We start from the raw sequence: 26859 nt of genomic DNA on the forward strand, positions 1-26859 counted from the left end.
TCAGACTGCAATAAAGAGTCTGGACGTAAGAGGCTTCTGCTCCACAGGACTCTGTAGATCTGGGGGACATTACCTAAGATGTTGTGTTTTTCACAACCATTTAGAAAACTTCTTTCAGGAATGGCATAAATACAGTAGTTCTGCTGTAGGGTAAACTACAAATCATGTTTGAGGTCCCTTCCTGCTCTACTACAGTACAACACACTTCAAGTTCGGCCAAATGTGTGGAGTATGCTATGTGGAAAATGGCAGGAAAACACCTGTTCCCCCTGTCTCTCTTTGTATGCCTTCTTCTCCATACCTTCTTCTTTGCAAGTGACCTTCAAATATATACCTTTGTCATTTACTGTCTCACAGCAGCCGAGAACTGTCCAGGGACATTTAGCCCTTGAGTTTCAGCAGCTAACTTACTCCCCACAGAACAAAATGGGTAACCATCTCTTTTCCAAGATGTTTGTAGGCTCCCATTAAAAAATACCTGTGCTTAATCAGAGAGAATTAAGATCACTTATAAGTGCTGAGCAGACAAAGCACATAAGAACTTTGCTACCAACTTTTTGTTGCATTCTGGCTGCAACAGATACATATTCTTCTAAGTATTGTCATCCTCACCTGGACAAAGTGCCGGTAGTAGTAACAATAACGGTAAAGATGAAGATTTTGTATTAAGATTCGCAAAATCACACTAAAGTATGAGGCATGAATGCACACTTGAAACCCTTCCTATCCTTTCTCATTCTGCTCTGTTATTTACAGCTGTGTTCACTGTCAGAAATAAAAACTATATGCTAAAAATAGAAATATACCTGGAAACCAACATACAATCATAGGAAGGCCAATGCAATTTATAGTCTCAACAGGTGTAAGCAGGGTAAGGTAAGTTTGAAGCATTGCCACTATCCCCACCACGGTCTACATTTTACTAAGCTAATGAAGACTGACATAGTGGGAATCTTCAGTGTGGCTTGGATTTGTTATATGTTAGCTAATCGGTGGTAAAAGAAGAAAAGATTTTGATGAGGGTGGATTACAAGGGGTTATATGCACTCCATTCAAATAGTGATTGTGTAGCACATCTACTTTGCTTAAAAATCTGTGAAATGAAACTGAAGTGCTAGGAAGTAGAGAAGAGCACAAAGAGGTAGAATAGGAAAATTCCTCAGCTGAAATGAATGACATATATATTGCCTCAGGTTCAGGCAAGATAAGTTGTTTAACCTCTTGAAGTTGTTTTGGGGTTTTTTGGCAAAATATATAGATGGCGGAAACTGTGGGCAGAATGCAGGTAAGCAAAAAAAAATAAAAAAAACAACAACTACCTTTGAGCTGTGTGCATGCTTCTACACTCCATAATGAAAATGAGATGTTAGGTTTGAAACCATCTTTGAAATGCAAGACACTGTGGTAGAAAAAAAAAAGAGTTGCTACAATGTCTAAATATATAAAGGTTAATGTTTGGGCTTGGGGGTTTTAGAAATAAATATGCATAGTACCAGCAACAAGCAAGAGGTGGAACTCAGCACTTTGAAGGGTTAAAGTGAACTTTAGTCTTCCACAGATCACCCCCTGGTACTGTGTCTTCATAAATTTCCCCTGTTTATGGAGTGTTTTTGATGGCAGGCAATTCTTTGTTGAAAGTTAAGTGCTCTTTTATATGAATAAATAAAGAAGGCTTCGGTTTGAATGAATACATTATTTTGACAAATGTTTATTGGAAACCCAATTATGGCTTCATAAATCAGTGCTATCTGTGGTACATCAGGTGAGCTCACCCATGCCATCAAATGGCACGTTGAATATTAGCAGGATAATTAAAATAATTCTGTTGAATGTTGTCTCTCTTACCCAGGTCTGACAGTAGTCAAAGCAAGAAGAAATTGTTTATTATTTTTATTTAACTTATTAAAATACTTCTTGTAAGATGTAATGGACATACTTAACAAAAAAGAAAAAACACATTTGTTTTCAATTTGCAGTTAGATTAAAATGACAAGGTCAGGCATAATGCATGAACTGAGTGGCAGCTGAATTTTAAGAGTAGTCGGGGAAACAGAAAGGATATGTATGAAGTCTATTGTTTGAACGTTACACCTAGGTGAAGTGGGGCTTTGTTTGTTTTGTCTGAAGTGGTCACTGATGATATGAAATGTCTCTAGAGTAAATTCTTGTGCTTCCTTGCCCCCCCTGCTACAGTGATTCTGAGTTACAATGACCAAATGAATGAGAAGCCATTTTCATAACTATGAAAATGAAGGGAATCAAGTGAAAATCTTGAACTCAAGGTCAAGAAGAAAGGGAGGAGGTTAAAGCTGAAAATAAATAAACAAAAGTCTGCAGGGGACAAGCTAACAGGAATTCCCATCTCTTGAGGCCCTCTGATGACCGCCAAATGGAGAGGTTCACAGTGTCCTGTGGCAGGACACTGAAGATCTGTTTTTTATGAAAAGAACTTACATGATTTCCAGAAGGATCATTTCCCAGTTTTTTGATATGGTTAAATTATACCCACTAGAACTTATAAACATTAAAATAGGGATTGGAACTCAAGTAACTGGGGTTTGTGTGTATTTGAATGAACGTGATATAAATAGCCACCTAGATGCCTTTCTTACCAAGTCAGTTTCAGTGTAACATTCTTCTCAGTGGCACAGGAGAGGGAATGAGGATGCACAGGGAGAACAGCACAACATTCAGATTTCTCCCATGAAAGAAAATTAGTGTTAGGAGTTGGCCAGAGAGATGGCAATGAAATCCCTTTACTTGGAATCTGTCAATTCACTGAAAGAAAAAAAAAAAAATCACCAAGACAATTTTGTGTTTCACCAGAAACTAACCTTCCTGCAGAGCAACTTGGGCTCCAAATTTCTGGCATCTGGCAGTGCAGACAACCTGGAGGCTCCAGGGCTGAAACTCCCACACTAGGACTTCTCAGAAGCTCATATTTCACCAGAGATCTACTTCTTAGATAATGTACAAGGTTTGAGGTCATCTTCCAAATAAAGGTTAGACAAAATTTTGTAATCTTCTGCAAGATAGAGATAAAAATCTCCCTTTTCCACCGTACCTTACCCTAGTCCCTTCTCAGGATTTCAGATGAGCAAACAATAAGTGTGGGAAGCTATATAGGGTTAGTCTTGACTATTTAGGATCCTATTTTTCCATAGCAAAATAAGAGTACTTTCAGCCTAAAACCAGGCATGCATTTTGCTGCCAAGGGTACCATCATGAGTACTAAATACTCTGTAGATAAGAGACAGAACTTAGGGCAATCATGGTCCATGAAGCAGGATGGAGCCTTGGGGTTTTGATCTTACCTATGCAGCCATTCCAGGGCAAAAAAAATCTGGAAATCTCTCTTCCAGAGTAGACAGAAGAGAAGGTACTGTTCTATATATTCATTTAAGGAAAACTATTGCTTAAATCTCATGGATCGTGGGGTTTTATGTCTTAACTTCTGGATCTGCATTCTAGCTACCCCTAAGTGGAAATGAGGGATTTCAGAAGTAAATTTTTCTTACTCCGCTGCTTTTTCATGCATATCCTCAGAGAGGCAGATCATTCAATCCAAGCTATGCATCTAGAAATTTCCTTGAATAGGATTAAGGAGGTGTAAGTGGTAAAGAGAACTATGGAAATGGAACTTCCCTGAGCTCTGCTAAGGATGGAAGGGTAACAAGCAAAAGGCAGTCTGGAGTCCATGGACTTGACACAAAAGGCACAAGACACAGCTTTTCAGCACTCTAATTATGAACCAAAGCACCAGCCCTTTTTCCAGAGTTTCAGGGAAGTTTGCTGTCAATAATGCTAACGGATTTGGTCCCTGGCAAAGTTTATCAGTTTTTCTTATCTTTAGTCTCTTTTCTCAAACCTTTTTTCCTCCCTTTGCCTGTGGCTACTGTAACTGCAAAGGTGAATTATTGGAAGGAGAAAGGAGGGGAGAGAAAGAGCCCTGTTTTTCATAATTCAGATTTAAAATGCAGCAGCTCCAAAAGACTTCCTCTTATATTTTATTTCTGAAGAAGCTGTGGCTATCAACCCTATTTCCTTTGTTGTTGATTCAGTATTTGAACATTAATTTCACTCTGCCTTCTGCCAAAAAATCTTGATGGACAAGCTGGCTATTCCATCATTTTCTAGCCCCTGTGAGTGCAGAACAGTTGCTTCTCTCTTCTCCAAGTGGCAAAGACAAAAGAAGCTGCACCACTGCATACCTTGCATAGCCTTCTATTTCAGGGGAAAACAGCTTTTAAAGTATTACATCTTAGAGCTCCAAGGAGAGGAAAGCTTCAAGGAAAACTGTTATTCCTTTATATGCAAGAATCCTATTGCCATCCATAAATCACTCAGGCTGCTATTATAATCCAGAACAACAACCTGGCATCACCCCTAAGTACAGAAGGTTGTGTGAAAGATGAGCAGAACAAAAACAATAAAGAAGTCATTAAAACACCTAAAAGATAAAATGCTTGAAAATATCTCCCCAAATTTCCTGTGGCAAGACAGTGATTGAGCCATAAATCAAAGCTATTCTTCTTCAGGGGATATTTAGAGAGAAGGCAGTACAGTTTGTAACTATGCTTATCTGAAGAAAAACTGCAGCTCTTACACTAATGGGGAGAAGCAGATAACTGATCACTGCACTCAATTATTTCAAATGCATGCCTCTTTCCTTCCAGCAAGAACAGAAAAGTAAACCTTGTTTTTAACAGAATCAACATAAATGAATAGAATATTGTTTCAATGCTAGCTTTCATTTGATTAACTTTTAGCTTTTCCTATGTTCTGTTTGCATTGCTAAAAACTAAAACAGTGGACTGTGTTGGACAGACAGATTAAAATGCTTCTTTTTCAAAAGTAACTTTGACCAGCACATAAGAGATATATTCATGTTAGAAAGGCTTTGTGCAGTATCACAGAAAACAATAGTTACTCAGAGCCGATAACTCTGGTCCATTATGTACTACTCAGTGATGATACATGAGAGACAATAAGAGAGAAACAGACCTGTCCAGCAAATATTTGCTTTGAAGTCTGCACAAAAAGATCTATACAGTTCATTGCATTATGAAATTTTGAAATCTACTGATTTTCACTCTATATTTTTGTCCTACCTCTCCATCACCTTCATCTGAACATGCCTGTGGTCTGCAATAAGCAGTAGGATGGAAACACCTATAATAAACAACAAGAAAAATAATACCTAACACCAAACTAAGAATAGTTAGGATGCTCACAACTGTAAAATGTATTTCTTTGATAATGGAAGGTTTCCAGAACAAATATACAAACAAAATACCTAGAGTTACAACAGTGTGAGTAGCATAATACATAGAAAGGCAAAGTTTTGTTTTTCTCCCCTTTACGTTAAAAAAGGTAAAAATGAGAATGATTCCAACTACAGTTCTGTATAGATATTCCATCTTCTTAGATTTGCAGAATGTTGTATGTTGTTTCAAAGTCCAGGTGAAGCCACAAATCCAAAGGAATGTCAGCAGAATTGCAGAACTACCAACACTTAGTAGAGTGATCAGTGAAATACTGAGTAACCAAGAAGTGATGGTAAGCAGTTTATAAAACAGATACATTAACCCGGGGAGCACATGAAATTCATCTTTATCAGGTAGAGATTTTCGTAATGATATCTGATAATCAACTGTTGAAAAGGAGATACCACAAAAAGACATAATAATGGCAGCATCTAAACAAAACAGAAGGAAAAATGTTAGACTGAGGAAAAAGATACTTATTTTACATTATAATTTCAGAATGAACTTTTGGAGACGTTCATACTTTCTTAACACTTCCTTTATAGCAATATTATATTTCCTCTGTACTTCTGAAAAAGTCACCTTAATTTTAAGGCTCAGTTTAGTTACCTAAATCTAGGCATCTAATGCTGTTTGGTATGCCTATGTTATCCTGCCCACCCTCTGGCCATTAATGGTCTTGCACGAGTTGTGTGTCATATTTGCCATCTCCATACACAAATGACTTGGAAATTCCCAAAGTATTGCAAGTATAGCCCAAAGAGTTGTGGTGAATGGAGTTAAAAACAATTGGTGGCCGGTCACAAGTGGTGTTCCTCAGGGCTCAGTACTGGGGCCAGTCCTGTTTAATATCTTTATCAACAATCTAGATGAGGGGATCAAGTGCACCTTCAGTCAGTTTGCAGACACTGCCAAGTTGGGTGGGAGTGTTGATCTGCTTGAGGGCAGGAGGCTCTGCAGAGGATCTGGACAGGCTGGACCGATGGGCCGAGGCCGAGTGTGTGAGGTTCAACCAGGCTCAGTGCCGGGTCCTGCACTTGGGTCACACCAACCCCACGCAGCGCTACAGGCTGGGGCAGAGCGGCTGGGAAGCTGCCCAGAGGAAAAGGACCTGGGGGTGCTGGTCGGCAGCCGGCTGAACGTGAGCCAGCAGTGTGCCCAGGTGGCCAGGAAGGCCAACAGCCCCCTGGCTTGTGTCAGAAACCGTGTGGCCAGCAGGACCAGGGCAGTGACCGTCCCCCTGCACTGGGCACTGGTGAGGCCGCCCCTCGAATGCCGTGTTCAGGTTTGGGCCCCTCACTGCAGGAGGGACACTGAGGGGCTGGAGCGTGTCCAGAGACGGGCAGCGAAGCTGGTGGAGGGGCTGGAGCACAAGGCTTATGAGGAGCGGCTGGGGGAACTGGGGGTGTTTAGCCTGGGAGAAAAGGAGGCTCAGGGGGGACCTTATTGCTCCCTACAGCTACCAGAAAGGAGGTTGTAGCGAGGTGGGTGTCAGTCTCTCCTCCAAAACAACCAGTGATACGACAGGAGGAAATGGCCTCAAGTTGTGTCAGGGGAGGTTTAGTGGTGGACTCGGCAGTGCTAGGTTATACAGTTGGACTTGATGATCTTAAAGGTCTTTTCTGACCTGAATGATTCTATGAAATAGCTCATAAAAACCTATGTTTCAGCAACTGGTATTGACTCTAGGCTGTCTGTGTTGTAGAAAATTATAACTAAGACTTGACTCTTCACATAGTCATATTTAAGATGAGATTTGTCTGACCGTTTTGTCTGAGTACCTATTGACTCCATGGACTACAAAGGAACAATAATAGACAGCAGTGCTGTTCTATCAGTTTGGTAAGTCAATGTCTTGCCCATGGTCATGCTAGTTTTAGAACTGGAAATGGTACAGCTGCTGTCTTGCTTCTGAGAGTTAAGCCAGTATCTCTTCATGATATTGCATTCTGCAATGCGGACATATCCTTAGGTTTTTTCTGATTCTGTCCCTCATTTGTAACATGGATGATGGTAGTGAAAGCTCACAGGGCTGCTCTAATACATTACTGATTTCAAGATGTCAAATCAGCAGTTTTCAAAGAAACTGTAAGCAAGAGCACACATAACAAAGTGTTCTGCAAATTATATACTAATTACATTCTATTAGATGTTATGACTTTTTACAGTGAAATCTTCTCTTTTATGAATTTAGCAGAATGGACCATATACTAGACAGAAGTTCTATCTAAATGCAGAGTAATTATACAGTGGAGTGTATGTTTTCCAAGGTATGTTTAAAATGTTATCCAATCACATGAGTTATCTTTTTAGGTAAGATACTCAACTTGCAAATTAAGCAAAAAGGCAGACTCACATTGACAGAAATCATTTTTGCCATGTTCCATGAGGATGTAAATCTGGACAAAAAGTTGTGGTGTGGTCTCAAGAAAAGTCTTGAATACCCTGAGCATGTTAATATCAGTCACTACATCAACAACTTGGTTTTGAATGAAGTTGGGAGGCTCTGTTTCTGATGTATCTCCGCTGCTTTTTTGTTTAAATGCAGCTTGGCAGCCATACTTCAAAGCAAACCAATACCTATAAAAAAAGGCGACTTGATTAGACAGCATTTTTTAGAAGTGCAACTCAAAATGATGTAGCCTAGCAATGATTTTTTCCCATTTCACTCTCCATTCACATTTTATCTTTGAATGTAATCCAGCAGCTTCTACTAAGATAAAATTTTGTCTGATATCTGTCTGGTTTCAGTGATATCAGATAATCATTTAAGCCTATTGATACCAATGCGATGTAAAAACTACTAAAACAGCATGAGACTTGCCTGAATAAAGATTACAATCTTTATTTTGTTAGGTTCTTATTTCTTTAAAAGTACCAAATTTCTGAAGTTTCCCTTAGCATCTCGCCTCAGTCTCTTTTTGATACTCATTCACTTCCCTTGTAGTCTTTTGAGGGTATTAGGGAATATCCAGCTGTGAACATCCACATTTATATAATATAGATCCATAAGCCCCAAGAATAGTATCTGATGAATTGCAAACATGCAACAGGCTTTTATAAAATTAAAAAAAAAAAAAAATCACTGGAATGTTATTTTCTAAATACTCAGGCAGACTTTCATTTCAGAAAATTATTTTCAAGACGTAGATTCCTGGGGAGACAAATTCTACTAATAATCTGAGTGAGTTTACATGAAGAACAGTTCTGGATTATTTTCAATTAAGCCTAAACTATCACTTCCTCTGAAAGAGCAGTAAATGCAAAGATATGTGGAATTAGTCATAACTGGTGTACATTCTGTGCGGTAAAGAACCTTTTCTGTTCAGGATGTCTCTAATGTTTTGCATAGATATAAATAAAACCTAGCTCTCATCCCCATGTTCAAGACATTTGCTTCAGGCCTGGAGGTGGCATAGCACCTTAGAGGGGAGAGAATGCTTAAGTTTTAATCAGAAACCATTTTGGTAATTAAGAAGGAATGAGCTGTTGTACATGGTAACCTTTATAGCTGTGCTTAGGAAAACAGAATGGTGGCTACAACCTGATGTAGGACCAGACCTCCAGCTGCTGGAAATTACAATATTTCTGCTGCCCCTGGTGGGTTCACACACAGATACACACAACTCTGGTGAATGATCTGACTCATTGCACTACTGCTTTAGAAGATAAAGGAGGTAGGCAATGCACTTTTCTGTAATAGATTAAATGGAACAATTCCAGAAGAGGTTTTCACAGCTGAAGATCTCTTTCCAGTTGAACTGTTAAGCAGCACACAAAGACTCTTTCAGAACTAGTTAACAAATGAAAGCTGGGAGAAGTATCCTTGTAAGTATGTATGTAAATCCTACCTTACAGCAAACCAATGCTTGCTGTCTTCTGCTAGTTAGTTGACTTCAAGCAGTCAGTAACACTAGCTGAGCAGACAGTTGACTAAGCCTTTTAACTCTGCAGCACCATAATAGGCACTTTCATTGCTAGTAACAGCATAAGCTTTTGCAAGGCATGAGGACTGAGGCTTGCTCTGTTTGAAAATTTATTGACCTGTCTGTGACATTTAGCTTGGATTTTCTGCAGAAAAAAAGATGGTGATTTCTTCCAATTGACCAAGTGGCTAACTTGTTTTACTTTTGTACATTTTTGTGGTACATCCATAGTTTCATATGGGTAACAGTAACAAACAGATATTCCGTATTGAAGGAGATATTTATGACAGACATGATGAAGTAGGATAGAGAAATATAGTCCTAGTATGATAGCAGAGGTCCTGAGAGATGGTGTGCAAGAGTACATGCATAGGATGATAAGAGATGGCTTGTACACTGGAGACTCCATGGCTATAAACAACTCACCAATGGTCAGTTATAGAAATGCAGACCTGGAGCTGGATGAAACTAGTTTTAGGAGTAACAAAGAAATTATATCTAACATGCATAAAAGGCACCATAGATACTAAGTTTGGATGTAACATGAAGCTGCAGAGAATAAAGAGAAAGCTAAAAGTGTGTTAGCAAACATACAAAAAAGACCCAAAGTGGATCCTAAGAGTGAAGAAGAAAACATCAACAGGAACATCAGGTTCCTCCCAGCATGACTCCACACTGATTAACGCCCATAACCCACCCACACACCAGAATGAAACTGCTGACCTTAAGACCCAGAGGAGCTGAGGAAAGGTGAACAAAAGGGATAGGAACTAAGAAATATGTAACAATTTTAACTGTGTTATTATTACTGAAACTTTTTATGCATAGAAGTATTATTGCTTTCCCTGTAGTAAAAAGATCTAGACTAATAATGATTCTTGGAATCAACTGTTACAATTTCATTTCTACTAATAGTAAGTTCTTGGCTTTGTAGGTATATAAATCCTGTTTCTATGCCCATAAACTTAATTTTGAGCATAACAGCCTTCAGACATCACTTTCAAGGCTATTTCTGCCAATTTAGTTCCCAGATGTTTTGAGCTTCCAGTTTCTTCTCCAATGAACCCATTTTGACTATAACTGGCAGGCAAGGACAGCAAAAGCAGTCCTTTTTCAAGAAAACTCACTGGTACTCAGCTGATTTTTCTAGCACTATAAATATTGCTAAAGGCCTTTCCCCTCACCAGAAGAATTTAGTCATCCGGATTACGAAGATTAAATCATTCGTTCAGATTTATTTTCTTGAGAAATCAAGCAGAACACCACAGACCACCATTTGGTTATCTTACACAGCTGTAAAAGCCTGTTAATGTGCAGGGTAAGAAAGGCAAGGTCCTATGCCTCAGTTCACCTACTTCCATTCTTTAAGGCTGCATCTGAGGTGATTTCAAGATTCACGCTGAAGTGCTGCAGGTTCCTGATTCCCTGATAGTCCGTAGGATCGTACGCACCATGGACCCCATGAAACCCATGCAGCTGCATTTCCTTCACATAGAGCACAGGGGGCAACAGATCATCAGACACCTAGATCTCACAGAATCATCTCTTCCCAATACGATATTGGAGCACAGTCCCCTTCTGCTTACAAAGAGAGCTAGGAAGAATTCCTGGGTTCTCCAGGTGTCAAAAGTTTAATACCTTCACCACCTTTAAAGACCAAATCCTTTGACCACAAGGGAGACAGTGTCAGAGGTTCTTCCACTGCCGAAAGCGAGATAGCTGGGATCTGCAGGTTTAAGTGCATACATTACTTATTCCCTGGTCTGTTACAGTATGCCAACCATACAAGTGAAAATTGCAACATGGAAGCATCAGTAGTCAGTGTTGGAGCAGCTATGTTACTGCTGAGTAACCCTTTGGTTACTTCTTGTAACCCTTTGGAACCTTTCTTGCAGAGATTCACAGACCGCAGCCCTGCCATGCAGGCCATACGTTGATTCTGCGAGCTGGCTCTAGATCCATTATTTACTCCCAAAGGAAACTGTTTTCTACTTTTATGTTTTTGTGTATTTATCTTACTGTTCTCTAAATAATCACTCATAAGCAAAGAACTGAACTGTTTGGCAAGGCATCTATAGCTTTTTCTGTTTATAAAGCAATTAGTATTCCAAAACATCTGGGTCTTGCATCCAAGTTGTAAACATCTGGAGAGTTTGCAATGTTTTCAAGAAAAAACAATTGGATAGACCAATCTGTTAGTTGTCCATGGACTCATTCACCAGAGCCTGTCTTTGTCCAAGCAGCAACAGGTGGAAACCAGCTGCACAAATTTTGAGCTGCAGAGCTCACAGCAGAGAAGGCAGATGATACATAAGGCAAGAACCAGATGTTGTAAAAGCAGTATTTCAGCTGGATGCACACCTGAAATCACTTGTCACTTTTTGGAAGCATATGCCTTCTGAATATGGTATACTAGGTTTATATTGTTATAAGTTGGTATATATATACCATAAGATACTATAGTTTCTTTCACTAGTTGTAGTGATTTCAGTTAGTCCACTTCTGACCTTGAGTACTGTATAAAAGACATCATTTTTTCTAGAAAAGTCTGTCCAAATACTTCCATTGCTCTATGACTATGCATTAAGCGAGGTGGTGTTCCCTGAGCTCCACATGCCTATGTCACTTACAGTAATTCACTGTGACAAATTTTTCCTCTTTTAAGAGTATTTTGAGTTTACACTCCTATTCCCATCTGCCCATGTGACATGTAATATTAGGACATTTTAGGAAGGGCCCGTAGCCAACTATGGCCTAGTGTTGAACAATTGCATTCACAGATTCACAGCCAAGGGCAAACGAAGTTCAGTCCATACTAAAAGGTAGGTCAGGCTCGAATCTTCTCCTTTATCATGCCCATGGCGCACCTAAACACTATGCCTACTCTGAACCTATCGTAATTACATTCCTATAATCTATTTTCCTATATCTATTGATATAAAAGTTTTGTGTTTCAGTCTTCGTAAACTGAAAAAAACCCCAAACTTTTAAAAAGCTGCTTCAACTGGAATAATAATACATTAATTAAAAGTATTGGATTAATTATGTATTTTAAGTACAGGTACATCTTAAACTGAAGGTGAAAAGGTCTGTCGTTAATACAGACAAAGGTAGGGTTACCATTTACTTTTTCTCCCTCTAAACTCATTAAGGAGGAACTTTTCATTAATCCAAGGTACATAAGCTACATGGAAGCCAATAGAGTAAAAAACTCACAATTTCTTTACAACTGGAATTGTCATATGTGAACAGGAAAGTATTATCAGTGTTTCTAAATATTATATCCACTTTGACAGGAGAAAAAGAAAACGTTTCTGCCTTCGTAGTGTTGGTTTGTGGAGGATGCAGATGATAGGACTCCTACCTGTTATAAACATTCCTTGAAACGCAGCTCCACTGTCTCTCAGTTCTTGAGATACTCCTACATTTTCATCATCACGTCATAAGGGATGAAATTTGCTCCTGATCTGCTGTAAAATTAGGAAGGCTCTGGCTCTGACTGGGAATTCACAGATGGGACAGCTACTTGGTTTTGCTGCTTCACAGCCTTCACATGCCACAGGCAAGCTGCCTTGCCAGTGCTTCCATGTATCACCTGCTTCCCCTCAGAGTTCCAATAAGGACTTTCCACCACAACCCCAGTACACTGGAAGACTACACGTCCCATATCATCAAACTACACTGATAAAGACTTGGGTGCCGTTTAGAAATGCAGGCAGGCAGGGTGTGAGAGACCTGGCAACAATGACTGTTCTGTCTAAATTCTACCCACACAGCCAGTTTGCAGCACTGTATAAATCCTTAATCAAAGGAAAATTATTCTCTGATGCATGTTAATCTTCTATAAGACAAATATAATCTTCTAAGTATCAAAAGGCATGGATTAAATCCATGACACTGATGCAACTAAGTCAATAGTTAGGTCAGTAAATTTATATTAAGAAAATATGATCAAGCACATATTATTGTGTAACCTCTAACTCACTTAAAGTAGCATTACAAACCTTCCACTTCTAATTGACTCTCTCTACCTCTCTGACTTGGTATTGTAAAAACCTTTCTATTTGTTTTTTCCTGTGGAAATTCTTGTTATATACATGAATTGCTAGAGGCATGTTACCAACTTCAGCCCTCATTTTTGACTAAACTAAACATCACTTATCTTGACTCTGATTTTTTCTCATTGCTTTCTAAAAACATGCAATTAAATAATCCCAGGCTCATCAAAGTACTCACAGTTACTCTGATGTCTCATGGACTTACAATTCATCTTTACAAATATGCAAAAAAATCTTCTTCACCTGCTTCTGTTCAAAGACACAGGGCCTCTTGAGCCTACCTTCAAGCATCAAAAGACACAACAGCAGCTGCCAATATCACTATGTCTGCTGCCTGCATGGCCTTCTATTCTGACAGTGAAGGTTATTAACTGATAAAATTTAGTCTTCTGCAGGTGTCCTTGACTGATGCTGTGAACTGCTACATGTCAGTGGACTTCAGATTTTGTACGGTGCCCCAAGGGAAATGTCCCCTTTTTCCATATTCACTGACTGTGGTGCCGTCTTAACGTTGACTGTGATGCCACAGTCTGTTCTCAATTCTACCAATGTGTGACGCATTTAAATCATAGAATGTTTCGGATTGGAAGGGACCTTAAAGGTCATTTAGTTCCAACTCCCCTGGCATGGGCAGGGACATCTTCCACTAGACCAGGTCACTCAAAGCCACATCCAATGTGACCTTGAAAAATATCAGGGACGAGGCATCCACAACTTCTCTGGGCAACTTGTTCGAGTGTCTCACCACCTCCACATTAATTTGTTCCTAATATCTAATGTAAATCTACGCTTTTTCAGTTTAAAACCATTACCCCTTGTCCTATCACTACAGGCCCCGCTAAAAAGTGGGTCAGGCTGAAAATAATTTTAGTCAGCATAGCTAACATATACTTTACCAACTTAATTTTGTCTCCTTGCAGAGAATAACATTTCATATGAAATATAACTACAGGTCTACATTCTTTCCATTAAAAGAAACTGAAGCCTTATTTGATATTAAATAATTTAAATTTCATTCTTTCTCTCTCTTTTAATATAAATGTGCATAAGTGTATACACACATGATTTACATATTGATTACTTAGCACTGGCAGTGTGATAACATACACTGATTCTCATTGTGCTGTGCGCTGTACAAACATAACATAATGAAGTTCCCTGTTTCAAAGATGGAGCAAGAGGTATAAAGGATGTATGAGAGGGAAGAAGGGACAGAAGAAAGAAAAAATGAAGGAAGATAATTTGGTAAGGTGTATTCACACCTTCTAATTTCAGGCATCCTACGTTCACTGGCCAAGTCATATTTACTAGCTAGGCCCCTATTTCCTTTGTAGTGAATGGAAAATATTGGCTCCTGCCGCAAATGACCTTCTGGAGAAGATCACCATAACAAGTATGACCTGACTCCTGACAAAATCTATTTTTATCCATTGACTGCAGAGATAAACTTGAGAGACTCATTGTCTAAATTAACTGGATACATCAGATGACTAAGAGGGAGAACAGGAGGGTGTTGTACGTGGATACACCTAGGGAAACACATGTAACAGGAAGTACGTAATAGTTTATCACAAAGGTACTAACACGGATGTCAGCTTGCTGTTATCAGTTTATTTTTTTACGGTATGCATTATCACACTGCTGAACTGTGAGGAGTGGCTGAAAGAACTTTGTAATTCATACATACCAGCTTGGAAATTTTCCAAGTGTAAGCGGCACCATAGGAGAAAACATCATTTGTGCAACAGAGAACAAGTGACCAATTTGACAACACTGTTAGTGCAAAGGGCAAAATTATATTTACTAGATAATAAGCCACTTAGAGAAGACAGGGCTAATTCTGGGAAGGAAGTTTCAAAAATTACAGTAATTCACGGTAAGAAGTGTTCATTGGAAAGGGTATGAGTTCAGGTAAATCCAAGAGTACCATGGATTACCTTAGAATGTAGGTAACCCATTAAGATTTTCCTGTAAAAGCAGCATTTTGGATAGTACAAGCACTGAGTCAAGATTACAGTATCTAGAATTGTAGATTATTGGAGCTTGGATCTGAATTCTTAAGGTCAGTGTTGAAAGGTGAGGTCTTAGACATAGGCACTAACCAGCAGGAAATTTTAGGGGCAACCTGGGAGTGTAAAACCAAGTAAAGGTGAAATTAGAGTTGCAGTCATGAACAGATTACAGAGAATAAGGTCATGGAAGAGAAAGGGGAAGAAGGGAAGGTTTTGGCCAGACATTGCAACAGTGGCTTCTGCTATTCTACACCACGGTTACTGGCTTAATATTTATCATCAGTTATCAGAAAGACAGGTCATGGATTTAACTTCCTGTGGAAGAAACAGATTCAGAGAGGCAGGTTTGTAAGTCACGAGAACAAGGATGGCACTCCCAGCCACACCTGAAGATGAAAACCCTTGGGGACAGACAAAAAGGAGAGTGCCACTGTGGGCCCAGAGGTACCGCCTCTAAAAAGCAGTACCTATTAAGAGTCCCTGTGGCCAGGTTTTGGTGTATCTCACATGAACCAACCCATGTCCATGGATCTGGTTAGTGAATAGGAAAATGTCCAGAGAAATTGAAGAGGGAATTTCTTTTTCTTAAAAAATGTAGTATTTCTAAGTTTTTCTAGTACCTGACACCAGAAAAATTAAACCTGTCAGTAAATATTCCTCTGTGAAGTCTAAAATGGCAGGATTGTAAGAGGAGAGGCTGGAAAATAAAGCTGACAGGCAATAGGAAGAAGAATATTGAGAGGCAAAAGTTAATTGTGATATGTAAAAGCTCCATCAGTTTTCTTAATCCATGATAAATAACATCAAGAGAACAACATATGTTTGAGGGGAATTCTTCCATTGGCATAAATATAGCTTTCATTGCTGTCCATAGAATAGTACAGGAAGTTAAAGGAGGCATTTTAGGTGTTTTATTAAGTGCCTCTGACAGTTCTATATTCACTCATTTCATGTATGTTGCACACCTAAAATAATTGAAAATCGGGACTTTTTGCCAACATCTTTCACCTCAGTTTTAAAATGGAAGTAAAACTTTGGCACAGGTGATCTCTATAAAGATAACGATAATTTTATAGCAAAGCCACTAGAGAATGTTAAGCATATGGTAGCTTAAACTATTCCTGGACATGTGCCTTTTAGCAAACAAAAGTTCCTGTTGCTGTTAACGCAGTCACTGCAGGAAGTACTGCTGCAAGTATTCTTACAAACTATTCAACTATACATTTATCTCCTGAATCTTAGTGCATTTTCCACATATAGGTGGACTCTCAGGTTCAGAAATTACTTCTTTCTTCAGTTGTCTCACCTGCTTAGTGTAATCAAATTAATTATCTTCTTAACATAATTTTAAATACTTACGTTTACCAGTTACAACAGTATTACTCTGTAAAGCAAGCTTTTTTATTAAATATGCCCTATGAAAAGGCTGATGAACCAGAGTTAGGCTATGAATGATAAAAATTATTACTTACAGGTAAAATGAAAGAAGACCTACATTTCCATCAAAACCTGACATAATTTACATTGGCATAAGCAGACAAAAATCCATTTGCTTACATGGAGCAATAATTATTAAGGCCAGAAGTGGTCTTATCCCTAAAGCCATATTAAGCATTTCTTAATAAACTGTTCTAAAGCAGTATGATTTCTCATTTAAAAATAAATGTTAAAATGTGCTTACCTTATAAATATTCCGCACTGAAAGAGATGAACCAGAAAAATCCATTTCAGCTTCCCAGTATCAGTACCTTCCCAGTCATTTTTAAACCATTCATAACTGAATATCTGATTTATTAATGATGAAAGGCCTCTAAAACACAGTATCAATATACTCCAAGAATATTGTCCTTGACAAAAATATTTACTAGCTACCCAGAAGTCCACTCCAATATCAACTATGTAAATTATAATTCCACCAACTAAAAAAATAAAATTCTGCTTAGTAAATTTCATCATGCATTAGACTGTCACTGTTGTCATTCTTTCCTTACTTTATGTAAAAAAAAGTCAGAATTAATCTAAAGTGCTTTCCTGCAATGGAGTCTTTTTCCTGATGATACCACCTGCTCATAGTACTTTATACAAAGGAAAGTCAGGTTATGGATTTTTATTATGGCAAAGGGACTTGCATTTTTCTGTATTCTTGATTTAAATATTAAATTAACTTCACTGATATACATGTATTCTGGAAAAGATAAATGTAAATTGTATTTTTAATTGGTGGAGTCATTCTTCATTACTAGTTCCTAAAAAGAAGAAGAAAAAAGAAAGATTAACAACATTTTCTTTTTCAAGTATCATACAGCAATTCTCACAATCATTTAAACAAGCAGGTACAAAATGCAGAATGTATTGAAGTATCAGTGAACAATCACTTCAAGAGGAGCTGCACCTCTGAACCTGCTGAGGTCACCCACTCTCCCAGCCAGTGATCTTCACCTACCAAGCAGCTGTTGAGATAATTCCTAATAGTTGCAAAACACCAAGAAAACAGCTTACCTCTACTAGTTTTTAAAACCAGTTTATGGAAAAAAAGATTGATTCCTTCCCAGAACTTTTTTAACTGCTGAGCTCTTGTCCCTTACTGTGCACAGCACAAAACAAGAAAACTCCTGTCTTGAATACACACCATTATATCAGAGTACACATCATTATGTCATTTCCAACTGTGTTACTGCCTTTGTATGCATACATATAGTGGTTTTATCATTTCTGCTTGGTTTTCCATATGCAGCAAGAAAATGCTGAATAGGACTGCAGCTCTCCTGTTAAAAAGACCTGTAAGGAGCCAGACCCGCACCATTCTGCACCTCTCTGGGAAATGTCTCCCAAGCTGTGTGAGGTCATCACACAGATGACCTACCAACATAGTCTGCTATAGATACAATTAATTTGCAGTCTGAACTATGTTTACGTTGCTTAACATTGAAAGGTCTTGTGACCTCTTTGAGTAGTCCTTACGCATCTTTCCTCTGTAGATCTGTGGTATTTACCAGGTGAAACAGAAAACCTGTAAGGCAGTATATTCTTTGCCTCATTGATTTTCACCTCTGCAAAGCCATAAACGTTAAAATGACAATGTCCCCTATTTCATTTGTGTATCTTAGGGAGAAGCTGCTGGCAGCAATCCCAAAGGATATGATGCAGGACATGCCAAAGCACTGGGTTTGGGCTGGTGCCACCACCAAACAGCAGTAGTCAATACACAGGGAACAGCTGCGCCAGGGAACTCAGAGCAAGGGAAGGGCACGTGGAGCCAGGTCTCCTTTGGTCCTAACTTTCTGTGAAGTTAGGTACACTGCCACAGAGGAATGAAATAAGGCGATCGGTTAATATCCCATGATAAAAGGTAATGACTATTTTTTGCTTGTATTGACTGGGCTGGTCTACACTGTGACCTAGGTACAAATCCAAAAACAGGGAACTTAAGCCTTTAATTTCCTAATGAAGACAAGGGGGAACATAACAGCCTAAAAAGGTGCTGAGTGTCTACACATTTTTATTTTTTTTTATATAGGCCTTAGCTATTTCTAGCCTTCTGCTCTATGTCCTACTCAGGTTTCATGTCCTGGCACAGAAAAGGTCAAAAAAGATCAGGCTATCTCACAGCTGGGATAGCTGGAATCCTTTCACTGTTCTTTCCTATCCTCTCCAATAAAATACCACTAATCTTTTTCAAATCACCAATGCAATTTACATCCAATTCACAGTCTGATTTGGGGAAGCAGACTTTGATACAAAGTCCAGCATAAAGTGAACTTTGTGTTTACACGTTTCACATCTGAAAACTTGTGTATGAACCAACTTAAAGAGTTTATTACTAGGGTTCATTCAAGAAAATTCCAAAGGAATTGTATTTACTCTATATAAGAACATCATGTCATTCTGCAGCTTGATGTACTACCTTGGTCAAGCTGTATCATTCTTTGTGACAAGAACATTATACCTGGGATTTAGAACAGACAAAAAAACCCAAAAAAACAAACCAAACCACAAACAGGTTCACTATTTGGCTGTTGCAGAAAACACAACGGTAAAACATAAGTCAATAACTGGATCCAAACAGAAAGTTCTTTGGATAGGCAACTTATAGCCACAGTATATCAAGGTTCACATTTAAGGACTAATACTGGCTTTTGAGTGGCAAGGAGTAGCCTCAAATTTTGTACCTGAAATGAATAAATACGGTAACTGGATTCCTTCCTCTTTACAACCTCCCTATTCTTTTGTATCTGAGCACTTCACAAAGAGGAATTTTCTCATTATCATATTACCCCTAATAAGAAAGTAAGTTTTACAGACTATGTTCAGACTCCTCTGAAACAACAGCACGAAGAGTAGTTGTGAGCCAGGTGATTTCTACTTCCAATATCCATACTGTACAAACTGCTGCCATGCTGGCAGTCTGCAGACCTGCCTAGACATCTTGGTGGTATATGAAGCCATCAAGGAAGCTGAGATAAACACACACGTTATCAAGCATGTCAGCTTGCTCACAGTCTCATAATTATTTTGAATAAGGAATCTAGTCTTGAAAGAGCCTTGGAACAGCTACACATAGGGGTTATATTTTGCACATTGCAACCTAAAAAAAGCTAACAGAAACTCACAAATTTGTATTCCAGAATGTCCAATGTCTTAATTCCAAGCCCAAGTACAAATGTGCTCACAGGTGCACATTAAATTTCTGATTTAGATAAAATTCTGATCATCTAAATTAATGATCTCAGCCCTTAATATCCCCTATATTTTATGCATGATAGCACTCCAAAGAGCATCATAGTCTCACGTATCATGTGGGGTACTAATTAAGTGCCACAGGAGAGCGAATCCTGTATCACTCTGAATTATATTGTTCTCGATCTTATTAAATATATGAGATCTAACATGACAGGAGCAAAAAGAGTAAAGTGTCTGTCAGCCAATATAAATATAAGCCTGCTCTAAAAACTAACATTTTACTTTTTAAAATGTTAAAAAATAAAAAGTAAAAAAAAAATTAATTTTTCTAAATCATTTTGTGATAAAGCAGAAACAATAAGATGTGATTAGCAAGGCCTTCAGTTCTCACAATACATCTAAAATGCTATTACAAAATGCAGACTTACCTTCATACTGGCCACGGATAGAGATTTTTCACTTTAAAAAACTGTAGATTTGCATCTACAGGTTTTCCATCTGTACCTTTACAATACTTGCAATCCATGAAAAGTTAAAGGGCTTACTGATACAAAATGAAACTAAAATCATATGGAAACCACATGACACAGTTAATAATTTGCCACCTGTCAGGAACTGTCATTCTCATTAACATATTACAAAAACTCTGTTCTAAAAATTTGGTTTAGAAGTCCCTGTCTATATTTAATACTAAGTTTAATATTATAAAATTTCCTTCAATAAATTAATGTCACACTTTACTCCATAGAAGTAAAATAGAAGTAAAAAAAAAAAAGTATCACTTTCCCTCTGTATATTTATATATCTGTGTAAGCATGTTCAAATTTAGAGACTTAGGTTTGTTAGACCTGTTGAGCAAAAGTCAACATATATTTATGGAAACACATACGGGTATATGTGTGTGTTTATATGTATAAGTTTGTTTATTATACATTTACTTGTATACACATTTATATATCTCAAAGATTTATACAAAAAGAACAATCTCTTTGGCTACAGTTGAAAACTGTAGTACAACACACTTTAAAATATGTACAAAATGCTTTTCTGTGCAATGACACATGAAGAGACTGCATGTGTCCAGCGACAAGTGACTAAAATTGTTTTCCTCTGGTGTAACTACAGGTGTTTGCGAGTCTGCTCCAGCTGAGCTATCAGCACTCAACATACAATTTTTATGCATGTTTAAAAGAGCTGCAGTGTACAAGGAGCAGGTGTAGTGTTTTAGCCTCTATGACTGTGCTGTGCAGGATGATGCATACCCTCAGCCAGAGCAGTCTATAGCTTTTCTAGCTCTTAGGACAGGAGATACAATTCTACCAGTGTCTTCATAGTGAACATAGTATCAGTGCCTGCCTTCTATTGTGCTCCTTCCTGCTTCCCCTTATAGGTTGGAAACATCCTAATTCTAAGCAGTTCTTGCAGTGCTTGAAATACCATTATTTTCACATCATCACTTGAACAGAATCCACACATCAAGTTAATTTTCCAAAGATAAAAAAAGTGTCTGAATCCAAAGCAGTACTGCAGAAGTCCTGGTTCAATTGCACATGGTTCATTCCTGCAAGACAACACATTGGGAAAACACCTTAGGACATCAGTGAGGCAACGCATTATCTATAATGGCCTTCTGCACAAATGCAGCAGAGGCCTTTCTGCCTGTGCAGGATCATCTCAGTGATGATTCAAAGGTAACAGGCCTACTGCATGCATGCTCAACAAGCTCTTCATAATGGCTTTGAGCATCATGAATGCACTAATTAAAAATGTAGTTGTATATTGCTAGACAATAAAATCCCAATGACTTCAGAGAAGCAGCAGCTCAGCAATTGCAATGACACCTGTTCTGTCCTATAAATGATAAATGAATACAAGCACTCTGTCAGAATATAGCTTTTGTGGATGACATTTCTTTCAATGTTGGACTAAGCTACTGTGTGCTTTTGCAGTGAATTTATGATATCAGCGAACCTGCTGATATGCTGAGACCAGCACAAACCTATGCAATCTTTGCTGAGAAAAACAAAAGTGATTCATCATGCCCATCCTGTCTTGTATTCCCCTGAATTGATTGTTCCCATTTACAAAAAATGCACTGGAATGGTCTGGACCACTGGTTCTTCACTGGGACCAAGATGGATGAGACTGCAAGAGTAGCTGCAGACAGGATGAGACCGAATACAGCCTAAACTATCTACATTTAGCAGCTTTTACCAAGACTGCCCCTTTCCATGGATCTGAGCCAGATTTGAAAAAAAAACCCCTGCCCTCCAGTACACCATATATTTCTTTTAAATCCTAAAAAATCTCTGCTGATCTTAGTCAATGATTAATATAATTCCTTTATGTATGAAAAAATTTGGTCATCTGAGATATGTTCTCCCTGAATTATAAACATATGCATAATTTAGCAGCAGAGCAATAAATACATTATATACCGAGTTTGGTAGTTTAACATTCTTATAGCTCCACCTCAGCTTTTTTTTTAATTTGTAATAGGCTTTGCAAGCTATTTGCCCAAATAGTGATTAAGCTCCTACAGCTTTAAAGGAAGGCATCTTAAATCAGCCAAGTCAGAAACTCATCACTGTGACCTTTGTTATTAAAAAATGACCAAAAGTCTCTAGCACAGAGAGAGAGACAAGGTTTGTGTATCTGACTCTTGGAGTGTAAATCAAGCAGCTCATGAGCTAAATTACTGGCTGGATGATTTATTTGTTTTCTAGTCAGACTTGCCATCAAAGAAAGTACATCTTTAAATTGTGACAGAACTCTTATGCTATTCAGTACACATCTTGTTATTTGCTTCCAAATGGGGTAAAAAGGACCTGTCTTACCTGCTTTGATTAGTGTTAACAGAAAATTGCATATTTTATCTTTGGAATAGTCACCTTATTCCAGACATCGGAAACTAAGGCCCTCACTAGGACTAGCAGGATGAAATGCCAACCTGAAAAACCTTGGGATTTCTGAAGATTCACTGTGTGTCTTTTAAGCTTTGCAGTCAATGAACGTTTTTGCCATTGGTATTAATGGAAGTTACAGAAGAAAATGCATGGCTTGAAAGATCGTATTGGCTGGTTACTTCACCTCACTCTCTAGATTCCCTTGCTTCTTCATTAATTATTCCAATGTACTTGTACAAACTACCACCACTGCTACTTGGTACCCTGCTACAGCAGAACCCCATGTCACCTGTCCAGTGGACCGAAAAGTTGAACTCACATGGAGTATTTTTGCTCTGAGCAGCATAAACATACAGAATTTTAGGAGAAGCTCACAAGATCACAGAACAACTGAGGCTGGAGGGACTGCTGGACATCATCTGGTCCAACCCCCCTGCTCAAGCAGGGCCACCTAGTGCAGGCTGCCCAGGACCATGTCCAGACAGCTTTTGAACATCTCCAAGGATAGAGACTCCACAACCTCTCTGGATGACCTGTGCCAGTGCTTGATCACCCTCACAGTAAAAAAGTGTTTCCTGATGTTCATAGGGAACCTCCTGTGATTCAGTTTGTGCCCCTTGCCTCTGGTCCTGTCACTGGGCACCACTGAAAAAGACTGGCTCTGTCTTCTTTGCACCTTCTCTTCAGGTATTTATAGGCATTGAGATCCCCTGAGCCTTCTCCAGGCTGGACAGTCCCAGCTCCCTCGGCCTTTCCTCACAGAACAGATGCTCCAGTCCCTTCATCATCCTCCCCTAATCACCTCCTACAAAACAGCTCCTCTGGCTCTCTACATTTTCGACTCAATGCTGCCTCCTAATGTAGGAATCTTGCAGCCTATGTTCTCTCTATGAAATGTGCTTCACCTCTTTTTGGTTTAAGATCTCTACTCATCTCTGTGCCAGGTAGCAAGCATAAAAACATAATGAAACTTAAAGAAAAGTTCTGCAAGTACCAAGAAATATATGCATATCTTACTTAAAATACGTTTTATAAATAGCAGCAAATGACACTAAACCTTTCCAACCAAAAATCCTCTCAAGAAGACTTCCATGTACCAATGTTTGCGAAGATAAGTATCTCAAGAAATTTTCTATGTACTATTCAATTGATTCTGTGTAATTACCACAGAATTACATGCTTGTGCATAGATCTATTAGGCTATTACACAGCCACAGTGGAGAGGTATTTATTCCTGACATTTACGCTTTAAATGGGGAAGAAAGTCAAGTGCCACTATTCTTGAGTGCTAAAAATGCAAGCAGTGACCTTGTGAGATTTTCAGAAATACCAAACTGCATTTTATATATCTCATAGTTGTAGAAAATTAACTCTCCATCAAACATCACATTGTATTTACCAGGAATATCACTTTAGGTTTATTGAAACTCGGCTTTTCTCTTTTTTTTTACTGGTAGTCTAACATTTCCTGCTTCAGAGTATTTTTCCCCTCAAAATTTTGTCTTAACAATGTAAAACTGCCAGTGAACCAAAAGAACGTGAGGATATATGCTCATATTTGCTTGTACCATATTAGAGTATAATAGTAAGAGTTTCACCACATGGCTATTAACCCCTGTATTATAAGAGAAACAATACACTTTTTAAACCGATGGGGTGTGTAGGAAATGAAATGGTCGTAGAACCGGTACTTCGTTCTCCAAAGGCACCCACTGCTGCCACCTACAGACCACACACATTCACAGCGTCTGTCTAATACTAGAAAATTTATTCTGCTACAGGACAGTAATAGTCGTTATAAATATTTCTCGGAGAACAAGCCTACAGTTCCCCAGACAATTCTTAATTAAGAAAAAGAAATGTCTCGTGATGTTAAAAATAACTTGCAGCTTCCTACTTCTTAGCTATCAACTACATGTAAAACTTCAGGTAAATTGTTTCAGAAATCTTCTCTACTTTCAGAATTCTCTTAGAAATAGGAAACCACTGAAATACACAACTTGCCTTTGCTTAGGTAGTACCCTCTTCTAATGACATAGCAACTAAACTTTACCTAAGAACTGAAAATGGGTTGAACATACCACCAAATAGGTATACACGTGTGGTACAAAATCAGTGTAATAGGGTACTTCATGATTAGGTAAGTTCAGATCTATTCATAGTTACTTATAAAACAATATGCAAGAAAATTATATGGGAAGAGACTGGAATATCGTGTGTAGGGGTGTCTTGCTTACTTCAGCAGCATACCTGCACACAAAAAGTCTTCTTTCCTTTGACCTGAAACATCCTTTCTGTTGTCCGTAGTTCATGCTTTGATGAGCTTGAAAAAAAAAAAAGTAATTATTTTGTATCTCAAATAAGTAAAGTTTTGATGTATCAGATAAACCAAAGAAATTGGCTTGAAGGCCTAAACAAAAGGATGGCCAGTATCTGTTTGTGTTTTTTGTGATGCCTGGCAATTAACAGCTGCAATTGAAGTCCATGCCCAGGAGTAAATCTTTTTAATTGCTGCATAATACAGGCCTGCACAATGTACTGCAGCAAGCCCCTCATGCATCACAAAGCAAATAGTTCGGCTGAACGAGTGACTGCAAGGTAATGCATATTGTTTGTGTAGCTGAAGGGTTAGCTAGCACTTTAAATTTAGCTTGTTAGTAGCTAAACTAGCACTGATGAAACAGCCTAGAGGCAAGCATGGTGTTGGACCCTGGACAGTGAAGATGCAGTGCTGCTGTCCGCTCAGGCAGCTGAAAGGCACCATTTGTTCTCTGATCTTGGAGGCCAGCTGAAAATCTGGAGTTGTGAGCTGACATAGCAAGTGCAGCATGGCTAGGCAGGTAGTAGGGCCTACCTCAGAGCTGCCTCCCCTGCCTCATGCCATCCTCTGCCATGCTGCCTAGGAAGCCAAATGCATCAGATGAATCTGCGACAGGCTGAGAACCAGTGATGGGGAAAGGAGAAAAGAAACGAGTATTAAAACGGGGAACATCAGTTTGTCATGCCACGCAAGATGCAGACCTTTGTTAGTATGTTGAAGCCTTTAATAGCTCATCTCCTGGCATGTATTGCATGTATTACTTGCCCACATTAGCACTTAAGCAAACCAAAAAAATTTAAACTTCAAAGTTTCATGAAGTTACAAAGTTCTGTTGAAGCCACAAAGTTTTGGTTTTCAGTTCCACGCTGTAGTCCGACTTGTTTGTGTCTAACAACTCTTTTGGAAGTTTGCCTGTCAAGATCATATTTGGGGATTTCTGCCCCTTCAGAAGACAGTGGGAATCTGTTTGGTTTGCCCATGCAAATCCCAGAAATGGTCCCAGATCACATGTAAGGGTTGCAACTGTATTTTCATATAATGAAAAATCATTTTAAGCAAAACATATGCTACCACCAAACACTTTTTTGTGCTTTGTATTGCTACGATCACCTTATAAATTCATATATCTTTGTTACAGGTAATATATATATATGGAACAAACAGATAATATTTGAAATTCTAATATTGGTAAAGTTGCCCACAGAAATATTACCCTGGTCACCCTCATGTTGAAAGAGTGTTTCCTGATGTTCCGAAGGCACCTCCTGTGTTCCAGTTTGTGCCCACTGACTCTGCGCACCCTCCCTTCAGGTATTTGTGTACGTCACTGAGCCCCTCAGAGCCTTCTGCAGGCCGGCCAGTCCCAGCTCTCTCAGCCTTCCCTCAAGAGATGGTCTAGTTCCTTCATCGCTTCAGTGAGCCTTCACTGGCCACTTGCCAGTAGCTCCCCCATTTTCTTCAAAATGCTGAATCCTCGAGAGCTCCTATATGCCGTACAGGGGCATATGTAGCTCCCACATACGCTTTAGTAAGTGACATGTTCTCAGAACATACAGAGGATGCAGCTGTCGCTACAACAAATTCCTCCCAGCTTTAGGAAGAGGCCACCAGAACCCGGACCTGCCTCCCACTGAGCGGCAGCGAGGCACCGAGACGTCAAAGGCGCACATCGCCTTTATTCTACTGAATC

At 38.8% G+C, this 26859-nt stretch overlaps 1 protein-coding gene across 2 annotated transcripts; it reads right to left on the reverse strand.

The window, feature by feature from the left end:
• XKR9 (XK related 9) lies at window positions 1-26859 on the reverse strand. 2 transcript variants are annotated; one of them, XM_056333574.1, is made up of 6 exons: window positions 26383-26859; window positions 25100-25172; window positions 20372-21504; window positions 16945-17509; window positions 7624-7847; window positions 1-5698 (listed from the first exon to the last, which is right to left on the reverse strand). In XM_056333574.1, exons 4-6 carry the CDS (start codon window positions 17217-17219, stop codon window positions 5055-5057), a joined length of 1143 nt encoding a protein of 380 aa, XP_056189549.1. In that variant the 5' UTR covers window positions 17220-17509; window positions 20372-21504; window positions 25100-25172; window positions 26383-26859; the 3' UTR covers window positions 1-5054. The 2 variants fall into 2 exon arrangements, with proteins under 2 accessions (XP_056189549.1, XP_056189550.1); XM_056333575.1 differs by having other exon boundaries at window positions 16945-21504.

This window comes from Falco biarmicus, chromosome 3 (genome assembly GCF_023638135.1).
Source record: "Falco biarmicus isolate bFalBia1 chromosome 3, bFalBia1.pri, whole genome shotgun sequence".
Classification (NCBI taxonomy): domain Eukaryota; kingdom Metazoa; phylum Chordata; class Aves; order Falconiformes; family Falconidae; genus Falco; species Falco biarmicus.